This window comes from Sorex fumeus, unplaced genomic scaffold (assembly GCF_029834395.1).
Source record: "Sorex fumeus unplaced genomic scaffold, SorFum_2.1 ptg000013l, whole genome shotgun sequence".
NCBI lineage: Eukaryota > Metazoa > Chordata > Mammalia > Eulipotyphla > Soricidae > Sorex > Sorex fumeus.
This window is the reverse complement of record NW_026606070.1, coordinates 11,708,824-11,729,602: the sequence shown is the minus strand read 5'-3', so window position 1 is coordinate 11,729,602 and position 20,779 is coordinate 11,708,824. Positions and strand designations below refer to the sequence as shown.

The window sequence follows — 20,779 nt, the reverse complement described above, 5'->3', positions numbered from 1 at the left end:
CTCTGCCACAGGCCAGGGGCGCCCTGAGCTCGGGAGCCCAGTGTTTCCTCAGCATTCACTCCCCGTCTAGCACAGCAGGTAGAGCGTTTGCCTTGCACGCAGCCAACCCGGGTTCGATTCCTCCGCCCCTCTCCGAGAGCCTGGCAAGCTACTGAAAGTATCTCACCCACACGGCAAAGCCTGGCAAGCTACCTGTGACGTATTTAATATGCCAAAAACAGTAACAAGTTTCACAATTTGTTGTGAGACGTTACTGGTGCCCACTCAAGCAAATTGATGAACAATGGGAGGACAGTGCTACATCACTCCCCATCACAGCAGACACATGTGGGCTCCCAGGCGGTCGGAACTGAAAGGGAGGGGTGGGGATAGAAGGGTGACATTCAGAAAAGATGTCATGGAAAGGAAAAGGAAGGGAAGGGAAGGGAAGGGAAGGGAAGGGAAGGGAAGGTAAAGGAAAGGGTCAAGAAGACAGGGCCGCTCCCAGGTGGCCGGAGGGCTGCGAGCACTTTCCATTGAGTTTGAAGTTGAGTCGGGGCCAGGGGAAAGCAGGATCTAAGTGTCTGTTGCTAAGGGCCTTGCCAAAAGGAGGAGCCTGGGCTTGTAGCTGGTTTTATCATCACCTTTAGATTATAGACACTTCTCCAGTCTGAGGGGATCTACCCTTCTCTGGCTGCCTCAGTTTCTCCTTCAGTATTTGCATCTCCAAGGAATGTGACCTTCGTGCCTTGGGGCTGTTTTAGGACTGGGTGGAACTTGATTTGATTTTTTTTTTTTTTTGGTTTTGGCCTTTTAAGCTACACCCAGCAGTGCTCTGATCTTATTCCTGTCTCTGTGCTCAGGGATCCCTTCTGGTGGGGTTTGGGGGAACCATCTGGGGCACTGAGGATTGAATCTGGGTCAGCCACATCCAAGGCCAGTGTCCTACCTGCTGGGCTATCTCTCCAGTCGCTCCCTCCCCTACCTTGTAACTTCTTTTAATCGCATCTTGGTTTCATTAGAGGGAAACTCCTTAGCAGGGAGGCCCCATTTATCAGCCTTCACGCGTCCCTGTAGACTTTCGGTGGACGGTTCTCCCTGACCTGTCTACTAGATCAATTGCTGGTAATGACTGACTATATTTCCCATCCGTTGAGCTCTTCCTATGTGTGTGTGTACAGCATCTCCATTTCTAAACTTCAAGACCCAATGAATCGATTGTTATAATCTACCTTTGACAGATGAGGAAACTCAAAGTGTCTAAGAAATTTGATTGAGGGTCAGAGATGTAGGGTACTTGCCTTTCATGAGTGATGCCTTAGGTTCTTCTCTCTCGGGGGGATTTTTGTGAGGAAGTTCACAGTGGGGGTGGAATTAAAACCCAAAATCTCTAACCAGTGATTAGAAGGCAGCTTTGTCTGACCTCAGAGTCCATATCTTTTGCCACATTCCAGCCTCTCTCTCTATCTCCAAAGCTTTAGCAAGAGACATGTCAAGTGTTTTCACTTTCCCTGCTCTGTCTGGCAACCCAAATATTAGTCTGCCTACCCTAACGGATAGTGACCTTCCGACCAGGCCATACTGACTGGCTGGCTGTGAGAAGTCTTGTTTACAAGCTGATTTCCCTTGCTTCACTTTGTGTCTACATTCATAATCTTTGTCCAGAGAGTTGAAAGGTAGGGTTTGTTTCATTTTGTTTTATAATTCACTATTTGTCTTGACTGATTCTTCAATGTCCCTCGTACTTATTTTTTAGTTATTTCAGATTAAGATGTGGTTAATCCAGTCTTTTTTATGAATGTCTTCGTAGACAGCCATCCAGCAAACTAATAACAGAGAGAGAGAGAGAGAGAGAGAGAGAGAGCGCCCTTAGGTTCCTGCCATGTAGATGATATTCTTCGGATACATTTAACACTCCTGAAATGTTGGTGAGGCTGGTGACAGACAGAGCGGTGCTCAGGAGTTACTCCTGGCTCTGCACTCAGGAATCATTCCTGGTGGTTCTGGGGGTGATGGGGGATGTGTGCCACATAGGGCTCTGGGGATTGAACTCAGGTCAGTCACCAGTGAGGAAATTTTTATTGACACCGGGCACTGATTTTTCATGTGTCACAAAAGCCAGCAAATTTCTTCACAAGAAGAGTTAGAAGGTGTGCTTAGAGATCTGTCTTTATTATACCAAATAATTCCATGATCCCATAAAAGTGTTTTTAAGCAAACAAAATATTGCCTTACAGTCTTACAGTTCAAATTGGGCCACCAAATGCCCAATGGTGCAGCACACTGACTGACGCTGACGCAGGGCTGCTGGCCCGTGCACCCTCCCCGCGGTCCCCAGGACACTTGCTGTGCTGCTGGCTGTGGACTCTCCGTGTGGAAATACCAACTATTTAAAAGTTGAGTCATTGATTTGCAAAATGAGAAACTATTTGGGGACAGCCTCTTGTGCTGCAGACCCGTTGTTCTCAACTAGGGGCCACATGCTCCCCGCCCCCAGGACAGTCCCTGGGAGGGCCACAGATAAAAATTGTATGAATGTGGGGCCATAACCAAGACTGGGGGAGGCAGGGGAGATAGTATGGTGGGAGGTATGGAAAGGAAAGGGGGCCACGATCAGAAAAGGTTGCAGAACACTGGCTTAGACACCCAATGTCTCTTCTGCAGACCACAGCACCCAAAAGGAGACATAGAACAAAAGGGAGTGCCCTCACACAGAGGCAGGGTGGGATGGGAGATGGGGGGGTGGGAGGGATACTGGGATTGGTGGGGGTGGAGAATGGGCACTCGATCATTGCATAACTGAAACCCAAGCACAACAACTTGTAAGTCTACAACTGTACCTCATGGTGCTTCACTAATAAAAATTTTTTTAAAAACTAATATTTTAAATATTTCTTTAAAAAAAACACTGGCTTAGAGCAGTGTTAATACGCAGGTATTCGCTATTGTTATGTAACTCTTACCAAGCCATTCAAAATAATGTTCTATCAAGAAATCAAATCAGTTCTAACCAAGAAATTTAAAAATAATTTGCCTAACCTCGGGATTTAACAGGGGGCGTCACAATCCCCAGGAAGCCTCCTACCAGGTAGCTACGGAGTCCTTCAGAGATTTGGAAGCAGAGTCACCCCTCTTTGGGTAAATGGAAAGACCTAGTGCTTTAGTTAATAGAACACAGAATGTTAGTGTGCAGGAAACCTATGTGTTTTGTAGAGATTTGTCTTCGCCCCGCTTTATGGGTGTATAATCCATGCGCCATGTAACTGTATACTGATATATATACTGTGTTGATCAGGTACATTTGTAAACTGCAAAATTATATCTACCATATTATTGCCACCTCTATACCAAGTTTTCCTGTGTGTGATAAGAACATTTAAAATTTGGGGCTGGAGTGATAACACAGCAGGTAGGGTGTTTGCCTTGCACACGGCCCAATCCGGGTTCGATTCCCAGCATCCCATATGGTCCCCCGAGCATGGCCAGGAGTAATTCCTGAGTTCATGAACCAGGAGTAACCCCTGTGTATCGCTGGGTGTGACCCAAAAAGTAAAAAAAAAGAACATTTAAAATTTGCTTTGTTACCAACATTCAAGGGCTAGAGCGATAGCACAACAGGTAAGGCGTTTGCCTTGCATGAGGCCAACATGGCCATCCCGAGTTCAGTTCCTCCGCCCCTCTCAGAGAGCCCGGCAAGCTACTGAAAGTATCTCGCCCACACAGCAGAGCCTGGCAAGCTCCCGGTGACGTATTCGATATGCCAAACACAGTAACAATTATCACAATGGAGATGTTACTGGGCCCACTCGAGCAAATTGATGAACAATGGGAGGACAGTGACAGTGACCAACATTCAAGTATATGATATTACAGCATATATTATTAGCTGTCCTCACTTGCACTGTGTCCAGACTTGTTCACTTAGACCAGGAAGTTTATACCCCTGGACCTACATTCCCCTAGGCTCCAGTCCCCACTGCCCTGGAAATCATTAATCTGCTTTGTTTTTCTGAGTTGGGGAGGGTTTTTTCAGTTGTTTTTAAAGTAGTTTCTGGTATGGGCGCAAACCCCAGCAGTGATAGGGGTATTCCCGGTCCTGCACCAGAAGTGAGTCCTGGTGCGCAGGGGACCACATGCAGTCTTGGAAAAGAACCAGGGAGGACCACATACAGAACCAGCACCTTCGCCCTACACCGTCCCTCCAACCCTGTATGTTCAGATTCCTCAAAGAGTGAAATCATTCGGTATTTGTTGTTGTTTTTTTTTTTTCTGACTTAGCATAGTGCCCTCAAGGTCCATCCAAGTTGTTGGAAACAGCTGGATTTCCGGTTAGCTCATGGCTGAATAATTCTGTTACACAGACATACAGGCACACACTCCAGCATTTTTATCGGTTGGATCTTGATGGACACGAGGGTGGTTTCTGCACCTTGGCTTTTGTGAGCAGTGCTGCATAAAATGCCGCACTGAGCAGTGTCAGTCTGATTTTATTTCCTGATTTTATTTCCTTTGGCTAAATACCCAGAAGAAGTGTTGCTGGATTATGTAGTAGCTCTAGTTTTAATATTTTGAGACCCTCTAATCTTTTCTGTAGTAGTTATTTGCCAATTTGCATTTCTCGCAAATACTACTCAAGGGCTTTTATTTTTTCCCATAAATGTTAAGTGTGAACTTGTGTCAGAATGGAAATGAAAATGTAGTTTTAATAACTCACAGGGTAACAGCAGTTAGTAAGAGAAATTAGTAAAGGAGAGATAGTACAGCGGGTAGGGCGTTTGCCTTGCACGCGGCTGACCCGGGTTCGATTCCTCTGTCCCTCTTGGAGAGCCTGGCAAACTACCGAGAGTATCCCCCCCACACACACACACACGGCCCACCCTGACAAATTCGATATGCCAAAAACAGTAACAACAAGTCTCACAATGGAGATGTTACTGGTGCCCGCTCGAGCAAATTGATGAACAACGGGAGGACAGTGCTACTCCAGTGCCACTTGCCAGTGTTGACTTGTTTTGACCTCTGAGGAGAGAGCAGCTTGTTTCCAAGTCCGTAATCCACACTATGTGTGACCTCTCTGTGTCTCCACAGGCGCAGCGAACCCACAGGCAGGCCTCACTCTTGGCATTCAACTAAACTTGGGGAGAACCAACCCGAAGCCATGATGCAAATATCTCAGGGGACGATTGGCGCTCCTTGGCCTCAAGGCTATCATTCCAGGTAAGTACCAGAGTCCTTGTCAAGCGTGCTGCTCCCAGAAGAGAAAGTTTTCTTCTGCTTTGAGTCCACCAGGTATCAACTGTCTCCACCCACCACTGTCCTGATTTCTCTCAAAATTCCTGACATGTACAGTCTTAGTCACGTGAAACCAGGTTGGTATGGGGGAAAGGGCAGAATTACTTTGAGTGCTGACTGACCATATGAGGTATTCGGGGAGTCTATTGATTCTGACAACGGTTTCTCAGTTATACATTATAACGCAGTTAGAAAACGGACAGACTTCTCATTGCCCTTCCTGCGTTACCTCACATATGTTTCTCCTTTTCATTCATGGATTTGAAGTCCCTGCTCTTGTTTCTCCCTCTGTAGCTCCAGCAAGTGTCAGGTACACTGAGGACTCCTGAGTGCGTACATGATCTCTCCTCACCTTTGTATAGGCCTGTAGGTCTCCCAGAACAAGAAACTGAAACTTGGAGAGACTGTCTTATCCAAGGTTAGAGAGGCCCTGTGTCAACCACTAGCTCGTATGATACTTCTGCTTTCCACATCACTGTATCATTTGAGATTCAGTCAGAAGAAAGCAAAGCCACCACAATACTACGGGAAGAGGAATTTAGTCATCACACTCAACATAATTGGCACAGGGAGCCAGGTCTGACCACCCAGACATATTCAAGAATGAAGTCAAGGCCTTCCCTATACTTATTACACACTTGAAACTCACACAAACTGGCATCTGTGTTGGAGGCGTTGGATCAGGCTGATGGCGAAGGAGATGGGAGGGTCGAGATAACAAGGGTCCTATGTACCGACGAGATGAACGCGCTGATACGGGGGAGAAAAAGGGGAGCTCTGGCATTATTTCAGTGGCGGATCATCTGGCCAGGCCAGTGCTCACTTGGTCCTTGACATTCGTGTCTGGTCATATCAAGAATCGGATCTTAGACCTCAGCTGGCGGATATGGCTCATGGAATGAAGCTCGAGAGGTCTCTCCAGAGCATGAGGGTAGGCTTCAAGATCATATCCTGGCTGCCCTCCTCATTTCAGACTAAGCTCCATGCCCCTCCCTAAAATGCTGGAAGAATTTATTCTCCCCCCCTAGGCCATCGGAGCACTGAGAACAGGTGTGTTAGCAGTGCTTCCCCCTCCCCCACCCCTAAAAGCGGGCACATTGCTCTTTGGTGTGTGGGCTTGGGCCGTGGAGGGTCTTTAAGAGTCTGGGCTGGACATTCTAACAGTGTGAAGGCGAAATGGCAGAATGCTAAGGTACTCGACCTCTAAAGAGGCCCAACTTGAAATCTCAACTTCACGTGTTAAACTTGAGCAAATCGGGGCTAGAGCGATAGCACAGCGGGTAGGGCGTTTGCCTTGCACGCTGCCAACCCAGGTTTGATTCCCAGCATTCCACATGGTCCCATGAGCACCGCCAGGAGTGATTCCTGAGTGCAGATTGAGAAGTAACACCTGTGCATCTCCAGGTGTGACCCAAAAAGAAAAAAGAAACTTGAGCAAATCATTTAGCCTCTTTGATTTGCTTATCTATAAAATGAAATGAATAATCACTGGGTCAGAGGATTGAACAAAATGCCATGTCAAGCATTTAGGGTAATTCATGAACTATAGGAAGCACTCAATAATTCTGACCACTCATTATGAAAATTAGTCTAAACACCTCTCAGAGCCACAGTGAAACCTGGTAATGAACCTCAAAGTTAATGCCATAATTCAGCACACCCTTAGAAGACACAAGTGCCCCAAAAGTAGGGTTCCTTCAGAGTTTTTGTAACCTTCTTAGGAGGCCCTAAATCTGAAGTCATACGGAAAACCTAATACTGTGCTTGCCCTGAATTAGAAATGAGACCTCTGCATTTGTACTTAGAATCAGTGCATCTCAGTGGCCCTGCTGAACTTCAGAAGGCTCAGGAGAGAGGGTTGGGACCAGAAAAATTCAGTTCCTCACCGCCACTGCCTCTCTTCCCTTCCATTCAAGCATTACCAGGCTTCCCCTGGACACTGTCTCCCTAGAACCCCGCGCAGGGGCACAGAGGAAGAAAGGAGAGTTCAGATTACTGCAGCACACACATCTGGATTTTCTTCTACCGGTGCAAATCCTCCAGTGCTCTGTTCCGTGCCTCCCTTCCGACTTCACTCCTGTGCAAACAGTCCCTCGGAGTACAGTGGCATCTAGTGGTGGTCTCGTGTGCCCAGTCAGTTGGCCCACATCCCCCACTGTCTCTCTTTAGTTCCCGAAACCCCATCTGAGTCCCAGTCTGTGGGTCTATTTCTCATTAAGCAGAAGGAGGGCTCTGCAGGGAGGTGAGGCAAGTCAAGAGAGACTCTGTGTCATTTAAGTGTTCCCTAGCTGACTTAGATGCAGAATTTCACTGAAAATTGCTTTCAACTGCTTTTTGTGTGTTTGTGTTTGTTTTGGGGCCATACCCAGCAGTGCTCAGGGCTCACTCCTGGTTCTGCACTGAGGGATCACTCCCCGTGGAGCTCGGGGGACTATATGGGGTACCAGGGATAGAACCCAGTTGGCCGTCTGCAAAGGCAAGCACCCTACCTTGCCGTACTTTGTTCCAGGCCCATCTTTCGGCTCTCTCTGTCGGGCTCTTGTCACTGTCTTGTTTGTTTTCCTATGGAAATCTCATATAATGATCCTAAAGCATGTAAGTTAAAACATAGTAAATATTCAAAATTCATGTACTTCAGCCTCTCCTAAGAGTCTGAGACACTAGGGTCAAAATACTAATGTAGTCATTGATTTATTTAGCCAGCAAGTATGTACTGAGGACCCACTATGTCTCAGAGGGCGATTTCTACTGGAGCTCCAGATTCAGTAATGATCAAGACATTAAAAAAAAAAAAAAGCACTCTATAATGTGTTTCTCAAGATATGTTCCATGGAATAAACATCTGTTGGATGCTCTGTGGAAAAGTATTTGTAGATTATAGTTAGTTTAAAAATACTACGTAGTATCTTTTTCTTTTAAAACATTACATGATGCTTTAATCATCTCGTGATGATTGTTGTTTTATTAAATACTCAAAAATCTTACAGTAAATGAAATCATTTAACTTATTACATCTAGTATTTTCCAAACATATTTTCTCAATATGCCAAACACAGTAACAACAAGTCTCACAATGGAGAGGTTACTGGGCCCACTCAAGCAAATCGATGAACAACGGGAGGACCATGACCATGATTTTCTCATTCAAGGCATTTCTGTGAGCACACTTTAGGAAATATTTCCGTACACTTGTTTTGTGTTCTTTGCTATGTTTTATACTTTCAGACTCACAACAGAGAGTAATGACTGTGTGGGTCTGCTACCGAATTAACAAAGGCATTGCCATATTTGCTTCAGATCTCAAACATTGTAGATGCAATTGAAGGCTCCTTCCATTAACCAATACTATGTGATAAAAAGCCGAATAGTGGTAAGTGCAGTGGTAAGAAAATAAAGCAGAGTAATAGTAAGAAGAGAAGAGGTATGTCAAATAAAGAGGACAACTTCCCTGAAGAAGAGATGAATAAAAGGCATCAAGATCATTCTTCTAGTACAGAGGCCCTGAACCCCTGCCACGAGAATACGTCTCATGAGTTGTATTCATGAGTTCAGGGAAGGACGCCATTGCTGGAGTTCAGTGAGCAGAAAGAGCCATAGAAAATGAGGTTGCTCAGACCACTTGTTCAAAATGTGCCACGTTCAAGTTGCAGTCTTCTTGACAGTAAAGGTTGTCTCTGGGCTAGAAGGGCTGCTGGGATGGAAGGCCTTTATTTGGATTGTCTTACCCACCTTGGGAGCAGGAATGGCAACGGTGATGCAAATGACTCCTTTCTAGAGGTGCTCATGGTCAGGGCTCCCAGTGGCATATGTCCTAGTGAGCTCTCAGCAGGAGAACAGGAATTCTAAAGGCAGAGCCCTCTTTGAGTAGGATGAAAGGAGCATCTCAGCCTACACGTGGTGTGTTGCAGCGAGGCTTAGGAAGTTGTTTTCTGTATTTTCTTTTTTGTTTGTTTTATTTTAGAGCCATACCTGATAGTGGTTAGGGCTTACTATTGAACCAAGGCATGCACCCTCGCCACTGTAGGTCATTTTCTTTAGCCAGAAGACAACGCCCACTCTCCCTGGCAGGCTAGAGAGATATGTATACCATGCTGGCGTATTTCCAGACACCATCTATATTTTGATTCTCTCAGTGATGGCATTCTGTCCCGCTCAGCAGTGAACCCGTTTCTTCATTTTGATTTTGTATTACACTCTCATCGAAAGACTGTTAAAATCCTTAGCAGGTGGGGGGGAGGATTGTCTGCCAACTGCGTGTGCTTGGTGAGTGTAACGTGTCTTCTGAAGGCTACTGCTTCTACGCACTCCTGAAGTGTTAGCACGAATCTTCTCTTTGAGGAGAGAAAGGGAAGCCATATGGCCGCGTCATTCACTGAGCTGTCATGTGCGTTTGGTAGACAGTCTCTTCATTGAGCAAGGAATCGGGAAGGGAGAGTCAAGTCTGCCAAGGCATATGCCAAAGCCACTGAGTGCCAGAACTGATTTCCCTAATTTGAGTGGCGCATAACTGTGAATTTATATCCATCCCTCTCAAAATGTTTCCCTTAGTTAGCTGAATTTCTCCGAGAAAAATTATCTTCTTGAGGTGAGATGCTGAGGACCCAGTCCTTTGTTTCTTGAATTCTAGCCCCAGTTGTTTGTTTCAGAGTTTACCACATGTTCAAGAGACCCAGGAGCCCTTCCCAGTGATTCTTTCCTATTTTCTTTTCTTTCTTTTTTTTTTTTTTTTTTTTGCTTTGGGGCCACACCCAGTTGTGCTCAGAGTTTACTCTTGATTTTACACTCAGAGATCACTTCTGGTGGGTTTGGGGTCCAGGTAGAGTGACATGGATCAAACCCAACTCATCTGTGTACAAGGCAAACACCCTAGTGATTCTTGTAGTATTACTATTATTATTTATTATTATTATTGAATCACTGTGGGATAGCTACAAAGCTTTCATGATTGAGTTTCAGTTGTACTATGATCGAACATCCACCCCTCCACCAGTGTACATTTTCCACCACCAATGCCCCCAGTATCCTTCCCGCCATCCCACCCCACCCCACCCCCTGCCTTTATGGAAATTTCCTTCTTTCTCTCCCTGCTTTTGAACATGATGGTTTGCAATACAAATACTGAGAGGCCATCCTGTTTGGTGCTTTGTCTCCTTTCAGCACACATCTCCTATCCAGAAGGAATATGGAACACTTCAAGAATTTGCATGTCAGCCTTGCACAAGCTCCATGCTAATCTGTATCATTCCAATTTTAGTGTATGTGCTGCCGAAGCCAACACCCTAGTGATTCTTGACCAACCACGCCAGTGACTCAGTGCAAGGGCCGTGGAAGGTGGTATTGCTGCAGCTGAGGGTTATTCAGGCCATCTGACAGTGCTCAGGGGTCTTCAGGGCCACACCGGCCACCCGCAGGGTACTGAGGGCCTCTGGAAGAGCACTTGCCTATGCTTAGGGGAACCATATGGTACCAGTGATCCAATTGGGAACAGCCATAGAGGGCTGCACCTGAACCCCTGTCCTATGTCTCCTGCCCCCAGCATCAGTTTTGACTCAGGACATGGTCCTCCTAGTTTTGTGCCATATATTACATAGCACAATGTATTACATTATTACAGCATCATTACAAACTCAGAAATGTAAAAATGTAATAATAGTTCCCTGAATTTTAATAGTGCTTAAGCATGCGTTTTTAAAATAATTTAAAAAAATCATTGGTATGTACTCTTAGCAGTTTTTGTGTTTCTGGAGAACAGTGAGTCACATTAATTGTATAGAGACTCCTAAATGATTTTTTTTGTTGTTCTATTTGGTTTTCTGACCACTTAATTCCTTCCTTTATGCCTGCCCTCCCCCACCTCACCCCCACAAGCCTGGTGAAATATTTTGAGTTTATAATTAAAGCTCATTATAAGTACTTGGGTTTGAGGCAACTTTCAAGGGGAATACCGTGCCAGGATTGAAAGTCCTTCCCCCTTGGGGGTGGGGGGTGGAGGGGGAAGCCCTAAACACTGCCTGAAGGGGCTTGTAAATGAGAGGGTCCAGCACTGGGAAGTGTACGGGCAGGTTTTGCTGGGCTTCTGGAAGTCATCCATGGGTGAGAGGCTCCTGAGAGTAAAACCTCCAATAAACCCTTTATCAGATGAGGGTAGGTAAATATTTTCTCCCAGTCTGTGGAGTGGTTTTTTAAATTCTCATCATTGTTTCTTTTGTGGTGCAGAAGCTTCTTAATTTGAGGTAGTCCCATGTGTTTTATCTTTGCTTCTGTTTGGCCAGTAGCTTTGAATCACTGCAGATGCCTCTAGAGTCAGTGTCATGAAGAGTTCTACCTAGGTTTCCTCTATAATTTATGAATTCCTGATATCAAGGTCTTTATTCCATTTTGGTTTAACTTTTATGCATGATGTTAAAAAGGGGTCTGGGTTTATTTCTTTATTTTGCATGTGACCAGTTTTCCCAGCGCCATTTGTTGAAGAGGCCTTCCTTGTTTCACTTCATATCAAAGATTTATCAGAGATTAACTGTCATATAACTAAGGATCTGTATCTGGACTCTCAGTTCTATTCATTTGGCCGGAGAGCCTGTCCTTATTCTAGTACCACACTGTTTTGTTTACTATAGCTTTATAGTACAGTTTGAAGTATTCCCCTTAGGATTTCTTTGACTACTGGAAGCAGAGAGGGAGTATTATTTTTCAATATAAATTTCAACAGTGTTTGATCTATGTCTTTTAAAAGTGGTGGAAGGAATCAGACATCTTGGTGGAAGGTGGGGTGTGACAGTGATTTATGTGAGAAATCCTCCCATTAACAGTCTTGTAAACCAGGGTGCCTAAAACAGAATTCGATTTAAAAAAAAATGACTTTGATAAAGCTTCCCTCCTTTTCCTTCTCTCACTAACTTCTTCCAATTCAACTCACTTTCTCTGTCTCATTCAGTTTTGTATTTTGCATTTCTCTTCACAAACAAAATGTCTCTAGTTCAGTCGAGATTCCAGGAAAACTGCCAGGGTGTAGCCTTCAATTCCATAAAAAGGAAAGCTATTAGCTAAAAATGTACACATGGACACACACAGTCCCCCTCACCCATTCACATGCCTGGACTCCTACTAAGCTCCCCACCCCGTCATCCCACAAACAGCCCCTGGAGACATAAAATTTATCTCCCTCTGCCTCTCTCCTGTCCCTCCCCCAGCTCTGTCATGCCGGGGCTCACTAGCAATGTCCTTTTCAGCACACAGCAGATCACCTCCATGGGCTGCCTGTGCCCAAAGACCATGTGACTTCCGCTCTGGTTCCCGTTCCTTCCTTGCGAGCCTGGACGATGAAGCGGAGGCACATAGGTTAGAGTATTGGGCAATGAATCAATCCAGAGGCTGCTGAGCAAAGCCCAAATATGGCCCTCTTCACCCATCCTTCCCCCGACCAAACAATTCTGTCCATGGGTGCATTTATAAACTAGTTCCCGTGCCTGCTGAAATCCAGCTCCTGGGGCTGACTGTCGTGTGTCTTCCTCTTCCAGCTCCTCCACCAGTGACCTCTCCAGCTACGACCATGCCTATCTGAGGCACAGCCCGGACCGGTGCAGTTCACAGGGGAGCATGGAGAGCCTGGAGCCCAGCGGGGGTTACCCCGCCTGCCATCTGCTCTCCCCGGCCAAGTCGACCAGCAGCATTGATCAGCTCAGCCGCCTCCACAGCAAGAGGGACTCGGCGTACAGCTCCTTCTCCACCACTTCCAGCATCCTCGAGTACCCGGCCCCTGGCATGGCCAGCCGGGAGCGGTCAGGCTCCATGGACACCGTTTCTGCTCGAGGCGGCCTCCTGGAAGGGATGCGGCACGCAGACGTTCGCTATGTCAAGACGGTGTACGACCCCCGGAGGGGCGTCTCTGCAGAGTACGAGGTGAACTCTTCGGCCCTGCTCACCCAAGGCAGGGAGACCCGGGCCACCGCAGAAGGCCAGACTTATGACAAATGGCCCGGCGGCACTCCTCGGAGCAAAGGTGTGATACCCCCATCCTGGAGCCAACCTCAGGCGCCCAGCGGCGCCTTGGAAGCGACCAGTGACACATTGCCCCCGAAAGTGGGAGCCCCTCTCCCGCCAGCTCGGAGTGACAGTTTCGCGGCCTTTCGACACCGGGAGCGGCCCAACTCGTGGTCGAGCCTTGAGCACAAACGGTTCTGCCGGCCTCAGGCCAACTCTTCGGGCCTGAAACCTGCCTTCCTGGAGGAGCAGCTGCACACGGTGGTGGAGAAGAGCCCGGAGAGCAGCCCGCCCGTGCAGCCCAAGCACGGCTACGCACAGAAGGCCCAGCCCGGCCAGCCGCTGCTGCCCACGGGCGTCTACCCGGTCCCGTCCCCGGAGCCGCACTTCGCGCAGGTGCCCCAGCCGTCGGGAAGCACCAACGGCACGCTCTACCCGGCGCTGGCCAAGGAGAGCGGGTACGCCGCCCCGCCGAGGGACCAGCTGGGGATGCTGGACGAGCGTGGGACCCAAAACGGATCCGGCCGGCCCGGCTTTGCCTTTTACCAGCCCCTGGACCCCAATGCCCTCTCCCCCGACGAGAGGAAGCCTGAGACGGCGGCCAAATACGCCCCTTACAAAGTCCACTTCCCGTCGGTGCCCGAGAAGGAGGAGGAAGAGGAGGACGCCGTCTCCCCGGAGAGGCCAGGCGCGCCCCGCGGGGAGAGGAGGGCGCACGGCCACAGCCCCTACTCAGGCTACCACGCCCTCCGGTCCCCGCCCGCCGGCGCCGCCTGGCAGCTGGCAGAGGACCAGTGGCCGCCCAGAGCCGCCACCGCCGAGTCCTGGGAAGGGCCTGGCCCCGAGGACCCCGACGCCCATCCCCCGCGGAGGCCGGCGCGGGAAGGCCCAGCCCAGAGCCCGCCCGGCTACTTCTTCGGCGGGGCCACCGCCCGGCCGGCCTTCTCCTCGCTGCAGAACATCCCCGACAGCCTGCGGAGGCTGAGCTGCCCGGAGGCAGGAGACGGGCTCCTCCGGGAGGCCGGCAGGAAGGCGGGCGCGGAGCTCCGGAGCCATCCGGACGGGCCGGTTTCCTCCTCCCCACGGCCCGAGGGGAGAGCCGGGCCCTTGGCTGCCTTCCCGAGCTCGGAACCGGGCTCCGAGGAGCCGTCGGGGCCTGGACCAGGGCCGGGCCGGAGGCAGCTGAGCTCGGCCGGTGCAGCGGCCCTGCAGGGCTTCCAGGCGGGGCAGCCGCACTGCTCGGTGCTGGAGAAGGTGTCCCGGATCGAGCAGCGCGAGCAGGGCGCGCAGAGAGCCCCGCAGTACCGGCCGCACCGCGACCTCGACGTCGCAGCCGCAGCCGAGCCGCCGGGGACCGAAGACGTCGCCGCCGCTGCCACCTGGCAGCCGGCTCGGAGGTCCACGGGCCGCCTGCTGCGCAGCGTGAGCACCTTCCAGCTGTGCGGGGAGGACGACGCCGCACCCGCGCCCGACGCGCCCTTCAGCCGCGACTACCGCGCCAGCATCAAGGACGCGCAGTGCCGCGTGCTGGGCGCCACCTCGTTCCGCCGCCGCGACCTGGAGCCTGGTGCGCCCAACGCCACCAGCGCCACCGCCACCCCGCGCGTCTGGCGGCCGCGGCCCGCGTCGGCCCACGTGGGGCTGCGGAGCCCCGAGGCGGCGCCGGTGGTGCCAACGCCGGTGGCCGTCGCATCCCCGCACACGCCGCGGGAGCGTCACAGCGTGACCCCGGGGGCCGACGGCGACGACCCCGGGCGGCCGGTCCCCGCGCGCAGGGGGCCCCGGCGGCGCCTGACGGCCGAGCAGAAGAAGCGCTCGTACTCGGAGCCCGAGAGGATGAACGAGGTGGGCGTCGCCGATGACGATGCCGAGCGGCCGCGCGCAGGAGGAGGCGGCGGCGGCCCCGACGGCTCCGTGGCCGACCGGCGCCGCCTGTTCGAGCGCGACGGCCCGGCCCGGCCCGCGCGGAGCCTGACCGGGCCCGAGCTGAAGCAGCTGCAGCAGAGCGCGCTGGCCGACTACATCCAGCGCAAGACCGGCCGGCGCCCCTCTGCCGCCCCCCTCGACGGCCCCGGCCTGGCCCCCGCCGCCAGCCTCGGCTCGCTGCTGCGGGAGCCCCGCCGCGAGCCGCCCCAGCCCCAGCCGCAGCCCCAGCCCGGGCCCCGCGACCGCAGCAGCTCCTTCGCGGGCGGCCGCGTCCTCCTCCAGCGGGACTGGCGGCGGGACCTGCCGGCCCACGGCGGTGGCGCGCCCCGGCCCGACCCGAGGGCCCCCGAGCCGGCCCCGTGGGCGCGCCGCGCCGCCAAGTCCATGTCGGCCGAGGACCTGCTGGAGCGCTCCGACACCCTGGCCGCGCCCGTGCACGTGCGCTCCCGCTCCTCGCCCATCGCCGAGAAGAAGCGCCAGGTATGTGCAGCCCCGGCGCGGGCCCCAGACACCCCCCTCCTCCCCTCCCCCGGGGGTCCCGGGAGCTTTCACGTGTGTGTGTATGTGTGTGTGTGTGTGTGTGTGTGTGTGTGACCGCCAGGTATGTCCAGTCCCGGAGCGGGCCCCAGACCGCCCCCCCCTGGGGGGGGGGGTCCCGGGAGCTTTCATGGACCTCGTGTGTGTGTGTGTGTGTGTGTGTGTGTGTGTGCGCGTGCGTGTGTGCGCGCGCACCAGGTACGTGCAAGCCCTCCCCCTCCCCCACCCCCACCCCCCGTGGGCCCGGAATGCCCCCTTGGGACCCGGGAGCTTTCACGGAGCTCGGGCGTGTGTGAGCGCCAGGTACTTGCAAGCCCCCCTGTGCAGGCCCCGAGATGTCCTTTTGGGTCCCAGGAGCTTTCATGGCGCTCCCGTGTGCATGTGTGTGAGCGCCAGGTACCGGTGCAGCCCCTATGTGGGCCCCAGACACCTACCCCCAGATACGTGCAGCCCCTATGCGGGCCCCAAACAACCCCTCCTCGGGGGTCCCAAGAGCTTTCACAGAGCTCCCATGTGTGTGCCTGTGCATACGTGTGTGAGAGCCAGGTACGTGCAAGCCCCCCCCCCCCCCAGACACCCCCTTGGGTCCCGGGAGCTTTCATAGCACTCCAGTATGTGTGCAAGCCCTGTAAGCGTTCATGGAGCTCCCTTGTGTATGTGTGTCTGTATGTTGTCTGTATGTCTGTGTGTCTGTGTGTGTGACACCCAGGATCCTGAGTTGGCTACCTGCAAGCAAGTGCCCTAGTCGCTGTACTGTCGCTTGGGCTCCCAGTTTTCCTTTCACATGCAGAAGAGTAGCACTTGTGTTCCGGGTTGTTTCTGGTTTGGGGCTCACATCCAGAGTTGCCCAGGGCTGCTGACTCCTGCCTGGGATCATTCCTGGGAGGAGGGCTCCAGGTGCCAATATCAGACCTGGTCGGCTGCCCTAAGGCAAGCGCTCTACCTGTTCTACTGCCTCTCAGGCGCCTCTGCCCAGTGCTGATACTCTTGACAGAGATAGCTTTAACTCTAGCGAGAGATAATCAATATCTGCATAGTTCTGTGGGTCTCTGATGTATATCATATACAAATATGCATGATGTATATCTTATACAAATATGCATGTAGATATCTATATGTGAGTTATAGAACTATTATATAATAGCTAATAGGTAAAAGACCTTCGTTTTAGGAAGTGAATTGTCTTGGTTTTTATTTTTTTCATTTTGCTCTTTCTAAAGTCATGGAATTGACACTAAGTCAATATTTTAAAGACTTTAGTTTTTGTGTCCTCCTGTTTCTGTTGCACTTTTGCATTTCCATAATAGCCAGAATTATAGCACAGCGGTATGGCGTTTCCCTTGCACACGTCCGGCCTGGCCGAGCCGGGTTCAATTCTTCCGCCCCTCTCAGAGAGCCCAGCAAGCTACTGAGAATATCTTGCCCACACGACAAAGCCTGGCAAGCTACCTGTGATGTATTCAATATGCCAAACACAGTAACAACAAGTCTCAAAATGGAGACGTTACTGGGCCCGCTCAAGCATTGACTTTGATCATAATTGACTGTTGAGTTCCAGGTCCTCAGTTAAGTATGTTTTTTATTTATGATTGCATTCATCCTTGCATTGAACCTATTCAGTAGAGTTTTAGATCCTCCACCCAGATCCCCCATCTTCCAGTAGCTAGACAGTTACACCCACCAACTGCCATGTAATCCCATCAACGGCCAAGATCCAGAGACTATAAAACCAAGCTGCCTCTTATTGTCTAGTTCTCACTCCCAGAGAATCCAGCAGGCTACCAAGAGTCTCCTGCCCGCATAAATTCCTGACTGGGAACACCTGTAAAGGTGATTAGAGGCTGCTCCAAAAGTCTCCATCCCTCTCGGAGAGCCCAGCAAGCTACCAGGAGTATCCCACCCACACGACAGAGCCTGGCAAGCTACCCGTGGCGTACTCGATATGCCAAAAACAGTAACAATGATGGGCCTCATTCCCCTGACCCTGAAAGAGCCCCCACTTTGTCATCGGGCTATACTAGTACATGACAGGGATGAAAGGAGATGTTACTTGTGCCCGCTCGAGCAAATCGATGAACAACAGGGTGATAGTGATACTGATAGTGATCAAACAAATATCTTTCCAAGTCCTGTTTAAGCTCCTTTGGTCCACTATCCTGCTGAAGTAGAAGACTCACACAGACTTTCAAATCACACATCAAGGGATTTTCTAGTATCTCCAAACTACGCAGAGTCTGAAGTGCTTCCCAGTGGAAATCAGGCAGACCTAGAAATATAACTTGGGTACTGGCTCCCAAGAATCTAATTTTCTCTAATTCTTAGTTCCCTCTGCTGCTGATCACTGGCCTGCCTTGTGCTTCTCTCCCGTCCTAAGCAGATCGTAGGAATCCATTCCCATGGTTGCTGGCAGGGGAGAACACCCATCCTTGTTGCATGTCGGGTTCTGAACTTCTGACAGCGAAGTCTATAGTCCAGCCAGCTTTTGTAGTGCACATTTGCATAGAAAACTCTGCTTACAGAGTTGGGAGAAGCTAGAGGGAAAGTAAGGCACAGGCGCTTCTGGGGGTCACACTTGAGCACACATGAGCATGGCTGAAGCAAATTGCACACTAACGAATGCATTGGGAGCAGTGATACAATAATAGGCTATTGAGGGCAAGGGATTAATTCTAACTGGGGGATCCAAGGAAGGTTCTCATAAGGAGACTGGATTCAGACCTGCCAACAGTGTTTCTTAAAGTGGGTAATAAAAAGCTGGGGACATTTTCTGCTTGTTTGCGTAAAGAAGGTACATTTCAGGGGCCACAGGGGTCGTGCTCTGAGCAAATTTTGTGCCCGAAAAGGAGGCGGTAGGCCAAGTAAGTTTGGAACTTCTCCAGGAAGAATGTTGACAACAGGCTGAGGAGGAGGGTATGTGTTGGGGTGTGTGTGGGGGCGGGGGGAGGGATGTTGTCAGACACTAGTTGAAACAGTTCAGAGAAGATTTTGGCTCTTGCCTCCTGAGAAGTGTGCCACGTTGCCCTGAAACACGCGTACACCGAGCCTGATGAAAGAAAACACTGCAGCCCTCCCAGAAACTTTCTCACCACATTAGCCCACTCACTGCCCCCAGGCACACCATCTCCAGAGGTATTCCCCTTTCAGCCTTCCCTCGACGTTCTGCCTCAGAAAACAGAGCAGAGTTCCCATCACCTAAAGCACTCGAAATCTATAGGTGACCAGCGCTTTCAGCTAGTTCCATGGTGGGCTTCAGTAGCTTACTGAATTGCCAAATATTTTCTTCACCTATCTCACCGAGTTCTAGGAAGGTAAGAAATGCTTAAGTGAACACCAAATTACCTTTAGCTTTTTCTTCAGTAGTTACTGAAGAACTTGGATAGCTGTATTTGTTACTTGTTCTCCTGTAGTATTTCTTTAGTTTGCTCAGCTGGAAAGTAGAGCTAAAACAGCTATAGAGAAAAAAAAGAGAGAGACTCTAAATCCAAATATTTCAGAGTACAAATCTCAAAAACTTTTTGAGGAAGACAGTGAGCAGGCATTCTTTAAAACATCTTGGCCTGGGGCTGGAGAAATAGCACAGCGGATAGGGCGTTTGCCTTACACGCAGCTGACCTAGGTTCGATTCTCAGCATCCCATATGGTACCCTGAGCACCACTGGGAGTAATTCCTGAGTGCATGAACCAGGATTAACTCCTGTGCATCGCCCGGTGTGTCCCAGAAAGCAAAAGAAAAAAAAAAATCTTGCCCTGAGAGATGATCCCTCTGCAACCGCAACTTTGTCCCATGTCCCACTAGGTCCCCGCAGAATTATTAACGATACTGGCTTTGTTTCATGTTTCATTTTTGTTTGGCTTTTTGGGATAAGGTCCCAGAACTTGACTGTTATCATTAAGCTTTTGGTGTAAGTGTTAAATGAAAATTTTTGCCCTTGTAGCTTTAGAGAGCCACTGTGTGAGAAATTCAGTACAGAACACGTACAGGCCATCTGCCTGACGTAACCCAAAAATACAGAGTCTCCTTCTGCTGGCTCAGATGCTACTGTTCTGTCAGCCAGCTGCAAATGGAGCAGGGTTTTATGAGCTTTGATTCAGCTCCTTTTCAGAAGTTCAGGAAAGAGGACAGGTTTTTTTTTTTGTCTTTCTAACAAGAAAAATCATTTCCTCTCATTAATGATGAGCCATTCTTGGGCCTGGGAGAAAGACCAGGGAACATGGCTTTTCTTGAAGCCCAGGGCCCGCTCAAATGCTTCAAGGGCCAGGTGCATCCTGACCTGACTGTCATCCTCTGAAACTCGCAGACTCATCACTGCTGCTTTCATTCCTCCTGATTTGTTTTTTTTTTTTCTTTTTGGGTCACACCTGGTCGTGCACAGGGGTTATTCCTGGCTCTGCACTCAGGAATTACTCCTGGCGGTGCTCAGGGGACCATATGGCATTCTGGGAATCGAACCGGGGTCGGCCGCGTGCAAGGCAAACGCCCTACCCGCTGTGCTATCTCTCCAGCCCCCCTCCTGATTTGAAAGGTCTAGTCACAGACCAAGTGGATGCAGGTAGTGGACTGAAGGGCGGCACATCAGTTTTTCTACTTTCTATGGCACTTGGGAATTGAACCTTTTTTAAGTAGATGGGTCCTGCAAAGCTGCAGAAAAATCCCGAAACACTCCTGCTTGAGAGAGAAATTTATACCTATTCATTGCATAAATCTCAAGTACAACAAAAAGTATAAAGAGAAACCTTTTGAAGAGATAAGATTCCTGGTTGGGAATTTTTTATTTTTCCAAGTGCTTAGTTAGAGGCTCCTCTGGTTCTTGCTGTGTTTTCAGAGGCCTTGGTTTCCAAGGTACAATATGTCATGTTTCTCAGATGGCATCAGCTAATTGTGCCAAAGGCCCATCACTGTGCTAAGTGTTTAAGATGCATAAAATGTATCCTTCTCCACAAAGAGGTGAATGGTATTGTTGTCTGTTATAAATGAGTGGCCTGAGGCTCAGGAAAAGATGAGAGATTTGTCTGTGGATGTGGGAGTGAGGTTTTTGTTTCCCTATTGTCCCCAGTCTTCAAATCG

The 20,779-nt window shown here is 50.1% G+C and overlaps 1 protein-coding gene and 1 non-coding gene across 5 annotated transcripts in view; one reads left to right on the top strand and one right to left on the bottom strand.

Moving 5' to 3' along the window:
• The window catches only part of SHROOM3 (shroom family member 3), a 341,326-nt gene that overhangs the window by 298,090 nt on the left and 22,457 nt on the right, over positions 1 to 20,779 (top strand). For all 4 annotated transcript variants that reach the window (XM_056111150.1, XM_056111152.1, XM_056111149.1 and 1 more), the window contains 2 exons: positions 5,068 to 5,196; positions 12,789 to 15,657. In XM_056111150.1, the coding sequence (XP_055967125.1) occupies positions 5,068 to 5,196; positions 12,789 to 15,657 (2,998 nt within the window). The remainder of the gene's footprint in view (positions 1 to 5,067; positions 5,197 to 12,788; positions 15,658 to 20,779) is intronic.
• Positions 10,448 to 10,549, bottom strand: LOC130020884 (U6 spliceosomal RNA). Its single transcript, XR_008792076.1, has one exon. It is a non-coding gene; the product is annotated as a U6 spliceosomal RNA (small nuclear RNA).